The sequence below is a fragment of the Marmota flaviventris genome, chromosome 7 (assembly GCF_047511675.1).
Source record: "Marmota flaviventris isolate mMarFla1 chromosome 7, mMarFla1.hap1, whole genome shotgun sequence".
Classification (NCBI taxonomy): Eukaryota; Metazoa; Chordata; class Mammalia; order Rodentia; family Sciuridae; genus Marmota; species Marmota flaviventris.
Genome location: NC_092504.1, coordinates 95,192,263 through 95,207,321, shown reverse-complemented (window position 1 = coordinate 95,207,321; position 15,059 = coordinate 95,192,263). Strand labels below are relative to the sequence as shown.

General features: G+C 33.7%; 1 protein-coding gene across 4 annotated transcripts in view; it reads left to right on the top strand.

The window, feature by feature from the left end:
* The window catches only part of Bank1 (B cell scaffold protein with ankyrin repeats 1), a 290,834-nt gene that overhangs the window by 80,066 nt on the left and 195,709 nt on the right, over positions 1-15,059 (top strand). For all 4 annotated transcript variants that reach the window (XM_071614504.1, XM_071614502.1, XM_071614505.1 and 1 more), the window contains one exon: positions 5,344-5,483. In XM_071614504.1, the coding sequence (XP_071470605.1) occupies positions 5,344-5,483 (140 nt within the window). The remainder of the gene's footprint in view (positions 1-5,343; positions 5,484-15,059) is intronic.

Genomic DNA, 15,059 nt, shown 5'->3' with positions numbered 1-15,059 from the left:
AAAGAATTGGGAATATTCTTTTACAAGATAACTGCACCATCTATAAAGTGTCATTGTATTATTTGAGGGTGGAACTAAGTTTGTTAGATATGTATTCAAAACTCTAGGACAATCATTAAAAAATTTAAAGATATAACTAAAACTTAAAATGGGATTTCTAAAATTCTCAATTAAAACTGAAAGAACAGAAAAAGTTGAAGTTTGGAGGAGGAAAGTAGAAAAAATTCAGTGAATAAGATTGTTACAAATACACTGAGTAGTAACCCAACTATGACTAAAGCCTGGTGTTCACTACTGAAGTATGAATACTCAAAGTATACCAATTAAAAGACAGATTGCCAGAGTGAATAAAAAAGCAAGACTCATCTATATGTTTACATAAGAAAACTCACTTTCAATATAAGACACAGTTAAATAAACAATAAAGGGATGGAAAAAGATATACCATATTAACACAAATCAACAAATGCTGGACTACTGTGTTGATTATAGACAAAGAAACTTTCAAATAAGGATAATTATCATGAATAAAGAGGGCCATTATGTTACAATATAGGTACAATCTCCAAGAAGATAGAACAATCCCAAATATATATGCACTTAACAACAGAGGATCAGGGCTAGGGTTGTGACTCAGAGGCAGAGTACTCTCCTAGCATGCATAAGCCACTGGGTTTGATCCTTAGCACCACAAAAAATAAAATAAAGGTAATTGTGTCCACTTCCAACTAAAAACTAAATATTAAAAAAGAACATAAAACATATAAAGCAAAAGAAAATTGAACTGGAAGGAGATAAAAAAAAGGTATGCTATTCTAGGTGAAGATTTGGACACCTTTTTTTTCAGTAATTGATAGAGGACATAATATCAGTAAGTATATAGTTGAGCTGAACTGTATTATTAATCAACTTGATTTAATTGACATTCATACAATACTACATCCAACAGTAATAGGATGTTCATTCTTCTGAAATTCACAAGAGGCATTCACCAAGATAAATCTCATGCTGGTCTTTATAAAAATCACTTTGATCAATGTAAACAAATAGAAACCACAAATTTCCCTCAATGGAAATGAAATAAAAATCAATAACAGGATAATTTAAAACTTTCCTAAATATTCAAAGGTTTAAAAACAAGTTTTAAAAAGCAAGATAAAAAATGATTTCAAATACATGAAAATATAACTTACCCAAGTTTGTGAGATGCATAGAAAAGATGACAGGACAATTTCTCATAGATATCTATAATAGAAAAGAAGAAGATCACTAAAAGATCTGAGATCAATAAAAGATGCCTATACCTTAAGAAAACAGAGGAAATTAGCAATTTAGGAATAAAGCAAGCAGAAGGAAATAAATTATAAAAATTAAAACAAAAAATAATAAAAGAGGAATATAAGAGGTAAAATCAACAAACTTCAAAGAGAGTTCTTTTAAAGATCAATAAAATTGATCAAATTCTAGCCTGGCTAACCAAGAAAGAAAGAGAGAAGACAACAATTTCCTACATCTGAAATACAATATCAGGCGTCATTACCACTAATCCTTGAGCATTTCAGTGATAACAAGGGGTACTGTGAACACTGTAAGAGTAAGAATTTGATAACTTAGACCAATGGGCTAATTCCTTGGAAGACATAAGCTACCAAAACTCACTTAAGAAATGGATGTTCTGGATTGATCTGTATCTTAAATAAATCGAATATTAATTTTCTACCTTCCATAAAAGCTAATGCAGGGCCATTTTCATGTGGTAACAGTGCAGAATAAAATAACTCTTATGTTCATGTACAATGATGCTGACTAGTCAGGAAATCTTAAAAGATACTTGTTTCTTTGCTGCCTCTGTACCTTTGACCCACTTCCACATTTTAACCTGTTTTTTTTTTCATTTGAGAACGTATCCTCTAGTTTTTTTTTTTTTTTATCACCTCCCCTTTCCATTCAGCTCCATAACTTGATAAAATTGAAATAACTTTATTTTTCAAGAAACATACCTTTCTGATGGTATCCGTAGGTTTATCTCTGACAAGGACTTTTGACTAAAGCAATTTGAAGTTACTATGGTTCTAGCTTATGTCTAAATGTATAAAAAACCTATGTGAAGCATTACAACTTTAAATATTAACTAATTGCTGTGCAGAAGGAAGAGGGTATTCCTTTGGTATTTGTAGCATAGCCAGGAAAAAAATAAAAAATAAAAAAACAGCACAGCAGGGGGACAACTAATTAAAGTTTGAAAGGAATGCATAATATATCTGAAAACATAGATTCCCTTTATTAATTAGGAAACTCCATTCTAGGTAATATGAATTATAAATTTTATTTCATTAAAAGAGCTTGAAAACACTGCAGGATATGCCAAACATACTTAGGGAAAAAGCAACATTGACAAACAGATTTCTATGATCAATTTGTGATTTGAACATTTTAAATTGAGATTAATTTTTAGGCAGGACCAAGGTTTTGAAACCATCTTTATTTAATCCTAAGAGTCAAACCAGATCTCGTGGAAATATTAGTTGAGTTCATCTACCATTGAAGGTTAGGACTAAAATTGGCTCTCAAAGTCAGATGGTTTCTCAGATAATGAAAATAACACCAGTAAAAGAGCTCTTACTGGGTTTGTGAAATAGATACTATTATGGAATAAGTAAAATATTTTTACTATTCAAAAATACCTTGGGATTGTATTTTCCCTAAATTGCATCAGTTTATGCTTAATGTGGAAGAAATGACCAGTTGAACCATGGAGAAAGAGAAAGTTATTGAAGTATTTTTTGTGACGTGATTTATCACTCAGATAGTAAAAATTAGAAGCAAATAGATTTGATTACCATCTTTAGTCTGGAAATAGAAAATTAATATCTTTAAAGAGACAATGACATTAAATGGCCTAGAGTTTGAGATTTGAAATTTAAATAGCATTCCTTTTTCATTGCTTCTCTGTATGTGTTTATATCTGATGGAGGGAAGGGGTTCCATGTTTTCCTTCCATTGTGGGTCTTTTTACCTTTTCACTGCTGGCTCTCACATGCTTGCTTTGTTTGATGATCTTGACCTCTATTTGTGTGCACTTCCAGAGTTAGATATTACTTGTTATCTCAGTCTAGATGGTAAACAGCAGGATTTACTTTTACTCTTTTCTATTTAAGTCTTTAAATTATTTGGTTTCTATTTCTTCTTCTTTCTTTCTTTTTTTATTTGATTTTAAGTCGACACATAACTATTTATTTATTTATTTATTTATTTATTTATATGTGGTGCTGAGGATTAAACCCAATGCCTCACACATTCTAGGCAAGCACTCTACCACTGAGCTACAACTCCAGGCCCGGTTTTTTTTTTTCCTTCATTTTTTGAAAAGCTATAAAATGTAGTCATAGTGAACCCATGTTAAAGTGAAATTATGCTCAAGCAGTTCAGGTACAGTTCATGAAAAAAACAAATTGATGTGTTCATAAAGAAACTGATGTAATGATACCATGATAAAGGGGGCCTCCCAACCAAATGATTTCATAAGTAGTTATTTTCTAATATATGGGTGGAAGCAGTAATTATGTTTGAATTTAGTAACTGCCACTCAACAGATATGAAAATATATGCAGCAAACATGATACTTTGGAGGGCATTTCTTTGAAATATTGCACTAACAAGAACATCATTAGATACCCTGGTAAAGTTGTAAGCTAAGTAGTGACTATATATCAAAAGCAAACCCATTCATTTTCATGTTGAACTCTAAAGAAATTAGAGAGTTTTAAGTGTTCTATAGCAAAGAACTACCACACTCAACCAGTGAGCCACATTCCCAGCCCTATTTTGTATTTTATTTAGAGACAGGGTCTCACTGAGTTGCTTAGCACCTTGCTTTTGCTGAGGCTGACTTTAAACTCACGATCCTCCTGCCTCAGCCTCCCGAGCCACTGGAATTACAGATAAGTGCCACCAGATCCAGCCAAACAGATCTTCTCACTAGGCATCTTTCATTCATTGCCTGTCATACTTTCAGTAGGATAAATCTACTAATCTTTTTCCCAGTACATGAAATCAATATCTTCTTCAAAACTATTTTCATGATTTACTACAAAAAAATAAAATTTTTGAAAAAGCATCTTCTGGAAGTCTATAGAAACTCATTTTATTGGCTCCAGGGATTCTGGACCCCTCTTTACCATCACCACCTTAGCACAGGCGATGTGTTTCCCAACTTTGAGTTTGGGTTCAGGTTTCTCTTATGTCCTCTGTTGGGTGAGTACTTCTTCAGGAAGACAGTGATTCTTCTTTTGTACTGCAAGTCAGTATCTTGTCAAGAATATGGAATGAGGACAGAACAGCTCCTTGACCTAGTTAAGCTTGAGAATGCTTTTGTTGCCTTTAAATTTCCCTGAACAAAATTATAAGAGCTCCATTAACTTTTTTTCATGAGATAAAGTAAAATTAATGCTTGAGCCTTAAGAAATTTTAAATATTCAAGTCTGTTCAAGGCTGTTGATTTTATAATTAATGACTTATCCCAAACCCACACGTTTTGAGTGACAATTTTCCAGGAGAATTTGAGAAATATCTCTGCAACAAAGTGAAAGCTTTTTAAGAACTGTCCTACAAATAAATTTAAAGAGCTAAATTTTGTTTACTTATGTTACAGTAAAACAGAAATATCTCTATTTTAATGATTATACATTGTTATTCTTTCATGGAGAGCCTCTGATTTTTGCATAACTTTAATTATGTTGGTATGATACCGCAGAATTCACAGGGAATTCTACCTTGAATAATTTGTTACTAAAAGCTTTGGATGAATGTATTGTGTATATACAGGGCATGCTTAAGTATCAGAGCATTAGGTCTTGCTTTCCCCAAGGTATTTCATTCTGATCAATTGAATACAAATTCTGTAATTTCAATCAATGCTGCTCTTTCCAAACACGATTTTGAGAAGCTTGCCTATAATTAATTAGAATTTTCTTCATAAGATTGGTAACAAACACCTAAACACCTAGCTTTTAATGAATGACTGCACTTTTATAAATTCTAAAAAATTATGTAATGATGATTATAGATCCCTACCCCAAAAAAATGAGTAAGTAGGAAGAAAGGATTTAATGTTTTGCTTTTATTATAACTTTAGCATGTTTTAATATGTTCTTTTACATTAAAAAACAATTAAATTCTATTTTATGATTTCTAAATACTAAGGATAAGAAAATTTAAGTGATAGACATTAGTAAAATTGTTAGTGAATTCTTAAAGCCTTACTTTATGTTCTTTAAAATATAGAATGCTATGAAATATGTATTATATATCCCAGCTCCTAAATCTTATTTGTGTTTTGATAAGATTTTCCTGCTGGTTCAGTCAACGTCAGTGTCTACTGTGATGGTATCATTAAGGCTACAGCAGAGATTAAATACTATGCACCAGCAAAGGCGATGGAAGACACCCACAGAGCAGCAGATCCAGGAGAGGGTTTGTACAAGGTAAGTGAGCCTTTCCATGAAGTTAATCATAAGCTAAGCTAATGCCGGATAAGAAGATTCCTGCTTTGGTACAAAATTTGAATGTTGATTAAATAAGAATTAATTGCTGATCAACACAAAGGGAAGATGTGAACCTCCAAGTATAGAGATTCAGGAAATTACTTTGCCTACAGTTCAAGTCATTCCAGATAATGGCAATGAGAGAGAGTTGATGTCCATTACCACATGGCTATTGTGATAGGTTCTGTTGCAGAGCAGATAAGAAAGAAAGGGGGATCAGAGAGAACTCTAAGGAAATGAATTTCATCTTTATTCAGATCTGGACAACACAGATAAATCAGATCATCTATCTGACGGAGGTGAAGGACTCAGACAAACCAAAATACCACCAGAAAAAGAGCATGTTGTGTTAACCTAGAAATTGTTTCCATATGGTCATTTCCAAGCTCAGTATATTTTTCCTAATTTCATTTACTACTGTATCTAAGAGTGAAAATTTTTGTTTTATGTGATTAGTGTTTATTAGGAATTCTAGAAAGTTTAAAATTTCCTAGGAGCGATGCAAAGAAGTATCTCCAAGCTCAGGTTTGTTTCTCTCATGTAACAAAGTATTATTCTCCAATGATAATTTCGTGAAGCATTCCTAATTTCCTTTAAGGGCCCCTGTTAGAGACTTTTTTTCTGCAAATGCCTGGCCCTCGTGGATGTTACAATGTAATAATCACATCTTGAGGAATCTGAAACCATTAGCTTAACTTCTGCATTTTATTTTTTGTTACTTGACCTACTTTTACAAGGAAGCTGGCTTAATGTAAAACTTTTATCCTTGGTGTGATTATTGCATCAGATTTTCAGAGTGAAAAAGTCATTTCTCTTTTCTAGCTAGTTGATAATTAGAATTTTAATTTTGCTTAATTGCCTTGCTGGAAGGGGAGGCATAAGGGAATCAAAGTGAAGAAACAGGCAATTGGGTTGAACAACGTGATGTTCCTGATCACAAATTTACCATAAAATACCCTATAAGATTTGTAACAAAGCTGTTCATGACAGTGAGGTTGACAGGTTGTCATGAAGTTTTGTATGTTTAAGCTAGTTTGGAATGGGAGGCTTTGTTATATATTTCCTGTGACACATTTTTTCCCTATTAGAGTTCTCCTTTATGAACAACATATTTTAGAACAATGGAAAATGTAAAAATGTCTTAGAAAAGGACAGGGAGAGAAATACCATTTGTCAAACTGGAGAGTCTTGAGGACATTTGACAAAATGTCTATATTGTAATTGCAAAGCAAGTACAAAAGTAATAGCTTGAAATACCGATTTTTTTAATTTTCTTGTGACAAATCTACCTTGTCTTCTACTTAAAAATTCTATTCATAACATAAAGATTAATAAAGGTAATATACTGTGTTATCAGTATTCAGTCAGTGTGGAAGTAAAGTAATCCCAGAATACATCTTTTGTGTTGCTTTTTTTGGAGGGGGCGCGGGGGGGGGCAAGTTTTGTATGTAGTGAAAATTAAATGTAATTTATGACTCCTGAACAATTTTACAGAATGCAATAACATGCAAGTCATGATTTCTTCTACAGCTTGAAGCAAACATGAACTTTTTTTTTTTGCACATTTTACATTTTATAGATAACTAGAAAATTTCCTGTTTTATTTTTACCCTCACTGTCAGAAATGAGAGGTAGAAAAGATTATGGCTACATATTAGATTTTCTCCCCTCCAGCAAGCATGAGGGACATAGTTATATGTATTATATGCCATACATGAATATGACATATAATGTATATAACTGAACACAGGGCTGGAGGCTTTGCTGCTATCATCAGGGGGACCTTAAAGAGATGTCCTAGCCTTCATGTGTTTCTCCTTGTTGACTCTTGTTTTTTTCCTTTTATCATTTGGCTTTGCTCTCACGTAGATTATATTTAAAGAATGTGTAAGAAGCTGTGCTTTCCTTTTTTAGTACAGAACATTGCAGTAATTGTTTCTTTCCTGTGCTACCCTGTCATTAAGTTGGGAAAATTGGATATTTTGTATATGATCTACTGAGCATCTCCTTTCAAAATACAACATACATTATACTTTTATTTACTATAGTTATTGTATATTTGTAAGAACATATACTAGCAAATTTGAGATTTTTCAACATTTACCTATTTAGGTGAGATAGTATATTTTAAAAACTACCCTGAGTTTTCCAGTAAATTTTAATGGTGAATGTGATTTCAGTAATTTTCAAATTAGTAACAAGGGCTTTTTTGTAATCATTTGAAAAGCCATTGGGCCTATGATAACATTAATATTGTGTGAATTTGAGGAGAGAATTAATAATGATGAATCTGCAAAGTTTATTCTTTAGTATTTCTAGAGTTTAGAAGGAGAGACTTAACTATTATCATTTAAAAGCTATTGGACATATAGTAAAATGACCAGTCTGTGAATTGGACAAAAGCAATGATAATGAGAAATCTGTATTTATTTTATTTTTAATGATGTCCATCAGGTTTTAGAACATTTACCTAAGCCAGCTTAATTTTCTTACTGCTTCTTAAATCTTTTTTTTAATAATTACTAAATCCTATCACCAAGCCTATAAAGGTGACATTTCCAGATCATCACTTAACATAGAGAATATAAGAGATACAAATGAAAAAAAATCTGAAATCCCAATTTGGGATGATAATTAGAATTAAAAGACTGGTGTTAGAAGTAACTAACACCAGTAACTAATAGGGACTCCTATTTAACTGAGATAATTAAAGCCTTTGAGATTTTCATCCTGTTTACAAAATTGTCTTGGGGCAACAATAAAGTTAACTTTATATAGGAACAACTAGATACAATATAAAACAAAATTAGGTCAAAATGCTAAAAGAACACTGCAATTATTAATCAAAATATTAGGATCTCATTCATTCAAAGTTTTTAACAAATAACAAATAATTCTTTTTAGTTATATTTCTTTTGAGTCAAGCAAAACCATTGTGTGGTATCTGTTTGTCATAGTGCATGTTTTACTTTATACATATTTAAATACTATTTCCATCTTCATTTTTTAGTAAGTCATGTGTATTATTCAGTCTTTGATTTGCTGCCTGCAAGTACTTAATGCCCTGTGAACTCAAAGGGGGTTGGAACTTAGAGAACTCAACACAGTGAGAAATTTCCCAGTGTGTTTCTTTCTATTAACAGTTCCCTTAAAGATTATTTTTATGCCAGCACCATGCTGTTTGGGCTGCTGTAACTCTGTATCTATGTGTCCTTTTTTTCACTCTTCTTTGTGTTAATAACTCTCTTTTAGAGAATGCAGAAGTCATTTGAATTTCATATGTCCTCCATCTGTTTTATTGCTTGTTTCATATTTCTGATGAAAGACTTGAAATGAGTAGCATAAGAACAGTCAAAAGAAATGAAATTTGAAGATTTTTTTCTAGATTCATCTTTTCATATTTTTTCCCTTATTAGGATGGACTAATAAAAGACTTCAAATACTATCGAGACTTACATTTTACTAATAAAATTCGTAACATTTTGTGCTTTTGTGCTATCTGTCAAAACAGATAAGGATAGTTAATGATGCCTGATTAGGGTAGTTCAGTCTGAAGAATAATACCTTGGTTTCAAATAATTCAATCAAACAGGTGCATGCCACTTAGTACCTCAATTGTTTATTTACAAATAGCTGATATAGCAGCTCATATGAGGAGAAAATGAATATTTCTGAGTTCAGTTGCCTAGCCATAGAGTTGGGTTGTTGGTTCTTTATAGATTATTATCTTAGAATCTGTCTGCATGGTTATTGCCCCATGTTCTAGCTTATATTTTCAGCATATATTTTTGTTGAACCCCGACACAAAGAAAAGACCACCAACTCCAATTTTAAATCAAATTAAAGCAAGCTTGTATTTGTGTACACAAAGAGACTGATCAGCGGCTGTCTCCTCTAACGAGGGCTAGAGACCAGCCTCCAGCTCTCCAAAAATAAGGTTTTATAGCACAAAAAGTTGCAAAGAGGGGTATCTTGAGAACTTACAGCTAACAGAATTTTGACAAGTATAATACAAAGGCAGATCGTAGGTTAATGATCCACATGGCATGATATTTCAAGGTAGGGAGTAAATTCAGATCTCAACACCAGAATTTATGAGGCACCTCTGAGGTTTCAGTGAGGGTTGTTACCTGGTCAGGGAAAGCCAGGCATGGGTGAGTTCAGAGCACGGGCAGGAATTCCAAACAAGTTTAGAAATCACAGTAATTTACAGTAAAACAGAAATTAACTTTTTATGACTTTGTGACGAGATGGCTCCCAATCTTAAAATCAAATTAGGCTGGGTTCATCATTTTATTGATGACTTCTTAACGTACAGTCTCTGCTAACTAATTGGAAATAAATACTTCATTTTTATTAATCCCACACTCAGCATCAATGTATTTCTTTCCTTTTTGGAGTTCTTATTTAGTCATACATGACAACAGGGTTCATTTTGACATAATTATGAAAGCATGGGTGGATGCAGTGGTGCCTGTCTGTAATCTCAGTGGTGCGGGTGGCTGAGGAGGAAGATAATTTGTTCCTCTCCAGTCCCCAGTACTTGCCCTCTCCCTCCCCCTGTTCCCCTTTCCTCTGCTCTACTGCTCTTTCTGTTATTTACTTTCTGATTTTTTAATTAGTGTCTTGTGGATGTGCATGATGGTGAGAGTCCCTGTGGTATACTCACATAGGTACATAGGAAAATCAGGTCAGACTCATCCCATTGTCTTTCCCTATCCCATCTCTCCTCCCTTCCCTTCATTCCCCTTTGTCTACTCCACTGATCTTTTCTCTATTCTTTTTAAAAATATTCTCCACTTATTTTAGATTAGTTTCTGCATATCAGAGAAAACATTTGACCTTTGATGTTTGGGGGCTGGCTTATTTCACTTAGCATGATTGTCTCCAGTTCCAACTATTTACTGGCAAATGCCACAAAGTCATTCCTTTCTATGGCTGGTTAATACTCCATTGTGTAAACACACCAAATTTCCTTGAAGGGCACTTAGGTTGTTTCCATGGCTTGGTTCTTGTAAATTGAGCTGCTTTAAACGTTGATGTGGTTGTGTCACTATAGTATGCTCATTGGAAGTCCTTTGGGTATAGAGTAAGGAGCAGCAAAGCTGGGTCATATGGTGGGTCCATTCCTAGTTTTCTGAGGAATCTCCATACTGCTTTCCAGAGTGGTTGCACTAATCTGTAGTCCCATCAACAACGTATGAGTGCATCTTTTACCCCACATGCTCACCAAAATGCGTGTTATTTGTATTGACGATTGCCGTTCTGATCGGAGTGAGATGACATCTCACTGTAGTTTTAGTTTGCATTTCTCTAATGACTAGAGATGTTGAGCATTTTTCATATGTCCATTGGCCATTTGTATATTTCTCCTTTTGAGAAGTGTCTTCTCAGTTCTTTGGTTATTGACTGTTTTTTGTCTATTAGTGTTAAACTTTTTGAGTTCTTTGTATATCCTGGACTTTAATCCCATAGCTGAGAGGCAGGTGGCAAATATTTTCTCAGCTTTCTCTTCACACTCTTGTTCCCTTTGCTGTGAAGAGGCTTTTTACCTTGATTCCTTTCCATTTATTGATTTTTAAATTTTACTTCTTGCAGTTTAGGAGTCTTGTGGAGGAAGTCAGTTCCTGAGCAAACATGTCACAGTTTGAATCTACATTTTCTTCTAGCAGGTACAGGGTTGCTGGTCTAATTCCTAGGACTTTGATCCACCTTGAATGAGTTTGGTGCAGGGTGAGAGGGCTTAACTTTCAGACTTCTACAGATGGATTTCCTCAGCACTATGTATTAAAAAGCCTATTTTGTACCTTTTTCTAGTATGCGATAACTGTATTCATGTAGAGTTATCTGTGTGTCTTCTATTTGATTCCATTAGTCTTCATGCCTGTTTTGGTGCCATGCATCTCTGTAACTGCAGCTCTGTAGTATGATTTGAAGTCCAGTATGATTTGAGGTTGGGTTGCCTCCCGCTTTGCTTTTCTCATTAAGGATTGCTTTGGCTATTCTAGGCCTCTTATTTTTTCCAAATGAATTTCACAACTGCCTTTTCTCTTTCTGTGAAGAACGTCTTTGGAATTTTGATGGAAATTGCATTGAATCTATATACCACTTTGGATAGTACAGCCATTTTGACAATATTAATTCTTCCTATCCAAGAACATGGGAGGTCTTTCCATCTCCTAAGTTCTTCTTCAATTTCTTTCTTGAGTGAGCTATGGTTTTTATTATAGAGGTCTTTCACCCTTTTTGTTAGGTTGATTCCCAAGTCTCTTATTTATTTATTTATTTAATTGAGACTATTATGAATGGGATGGTTTCCTAATTTCTCTTTCAGTGGATTCCTCATTGAAGCACAGGAACATGATTGATTTATGGGTGTTGACTCAGTACCCTGCTACTTTGCTGAATTGAGTCATGAGTTCCAGAATTCTTCTGGTTCTCCCTGCTTCTTACATCATCACTCTTTCCCACCGGTTAGTCTTTCAGAGAATGACTATGTGATGGTGTGGGTGCCACCCACGACAGACCCCACCAACATGAGGATCTGCTCTTACCACCTAGTTCTCCAGGTTGATATCATTAACCACATGGAACATACCACAGCACTTGGGAAAAACAGAGCATAAGTCCCACAGAGTTAATTATGGTCCTTCAAGGATATTATTCATAAGATAATTAAAGAAAATTAGCAAATCTGTTTCTGATAGGAACAAAACTCAAATCATCAATAACATTTTGGAAGACTGAAAATTTCTTGTGGCAAAAATATGTTTGTTTGCATTTTCTAAAAGTTACCGTGCAGTTTTCTGAGATTCTGTACTGAAAACACTTATAGAATCAATAATAAAATACAGAAAGACAATAGATATATAATTTGGGAAATCTGAATTGTCTTTACAGTAAACCAAATCAAGATATGGGGAATATGTAAAAGAAATCTTTGGAAAGGAAAATTTAACTTCCTAAAATTTTCTCCCCAGAGATCAGCCTTTAGTCTCAAGAATGTTATTGCCTTTGGTAGCAAATCACAAACAGGAGTCCCAATGCCTTTTTTACCCTCACCCTCCAAATTCACCCCCTCATAAGCTGTGTCTTTGTCCGTTACTAAATATTGCACGTCAGTTTCCTTATCTCTGTGGCTCTAACACTTTATTCCACTGCATTTTTCTCTTGCTTAAATTGTGGTTAGCCTAATTTTCAGTTCTTCCACACTTCCTACTATCTCAAATTCACAGTCTGAGAAATTCTTCTAAAAAGAAAGATCTGAGCATGTAATTCTCTCACTCCTACACTTCACTTGATTCCAATTATTGTATCAATTTAAATAAAAGAATGTTTAACAAGAACAATATAGCAGTGTGAATACTGACCCTTTTATTTCCAGATTAACCTCATTCCTCTCCCTGTGCATTCCAGGTACACTGGATTTTTATTTCCTGTGCTCTCTAATGTAGTCTACCACAGGGCCTTTGTGCATGTTCCTTTCTTTAATGACAACACTTTCTAATCTCCCCTACTCCCTCACTGTTTTTACCTAGTTAATTCTAAATAATTCTCCAAATTTTAATCCCAGTGTCTCTACCTTAGTGAAGTCTTTCCTGATCTATTCTTCATAATACTAATTACGTTCTGAGTTGACATCTATATGAGTGCTATTTCTCAAACTATCTTCTTCTCATTAGATTCAGAGTCAATAAGGGCAAAGATACTATCTATTTGGCTCTGTATTTTATATCTAAAACCAAGACACTGACAAATACATAGCTGCTTTCTTAAACTTTCTTTTATTGATGCCTATTATTTATACTGAATGGTGGGTTTAATTGTTCTATATTCATATGCATATGAAAGCATAATAAATAATTCATTAGGTAAAGGAATGAAAGGGTGGAAGAATTTTATACATTAAATTTCTCACCCAATCTCAAATGACCCACCAATTTGTTGCAACAGCTACTGGCTCACAAGCATAGCGTCCCCCTCACACACACACTTTTTTTAAGGTGGACTTTTGACTAAAGTCTTTTTAAGAAGTCCTTTCCTTGAACTGTTGACTGAATCATTGTTGCTTCTACCTTAAATTGTGCTTCTCCTTAAATTGTGGTTAAGAAGGAGAAAGAGCAAAGCAATGAAAGAACCCAAGGAAATAATCCATTAATATAAATAGTGAAACATTCTGTTACATAGCTTGGAAATTTGCTCCCCAAACAAAACAAAAGAATAATTCCAAAATTATTTTATGAAATTATGGCATTATTCATAGAAGCTGCTTTGAAGGATATTTCTTAGAATATTCCAATGTTATATTTCTTTTAAATTTTCTGACTCTTATTATATATTTAATATAACTTTCTAAGAAGTGATTGCTACTGAAAGGTGAGCTTGAGAAAAGTCATGGTTCTTATACTTCATTTGTACTTATCATAATGAAAAAAAAGCTTTGAGTTTTTAGTCTATTTCACCATTAATATCATTAAATACCTCCACTAATGTGTCTGTTCAAGTTGGACCAAATTAAAGCTTTGAGAGTTTCTGACATTATGAATTAACAATGTAATAAGAAGGACGTCAACTTGAAAAATTCAGCACAATAAAGCTTCAATCAATACTCCAGAAAAGCATTTAAGTAAAAAAAATTTATCAAATTGCCTTCACATAAATTATGGTGTTTGTGCACTTGGCGTGATTGATGGAGATGCAAAAATTGTTAGTCATTCTGCAATTTTTCTTTTTTTGCTCTTACGTGATCATACGGCTTATGTCTGGGCACATGGCTAACCAGGTAAATGTTGCACTTCGTCCCTTGCATCTGCTCTAGCTGTATGTCTAAGGCCCAATGCCATATGGCATGGCCGTGCAAGCAATATGTGTAGATTTACCAGCTTGTTCATTATCAACGTGTGGAGTTATGTTCTCCTCCTCCCTGACTTTTCTTTCGATTGGCTGAAATTTTAACAAAATTCCAGTGATAAATGTGATACATGAACCATCCTGGACCATAAAGATGACACAACAGCAATGAAACAGGGTAAAAGGAACATGGATCCCTCAATCCAGGGAGCTACTGCATCAGCCCTAAACTGACAGATTCCTTTATGGTAAAGAGAAACAGGCTCCTCCCTTGTTTAAGGCACTGTCACTTTGGGTCTCTGAATTGCCCTAGCAGAACCTACATTCTAAACAATTTAAAAGCTATGTGTTATTTAATTTAATATTTTAGAGATAAAAAATAGATTTTTTTTTTTAATCAGTGGAAAAGCCAGTGTGGGAAGCCAAGTCTCTTCAGTGATACCGTATCTATGCTTTTCTCTAGATCACAAGGATTACACTTCATGAGCTGTTATATCTGAGACCTAATATTATAGTATTTAGAGAAAAGGGAATTAATATTTACTGGATATTTTACGTAGTTACTTATTTTAACTCCTAAATAATCTGCCTCATAAGAATTATTATTAAAATCCATGGCTACTAAGTCCTGGAGCAGGCATTTAAACACAAGTCTCTTTTTTTTAA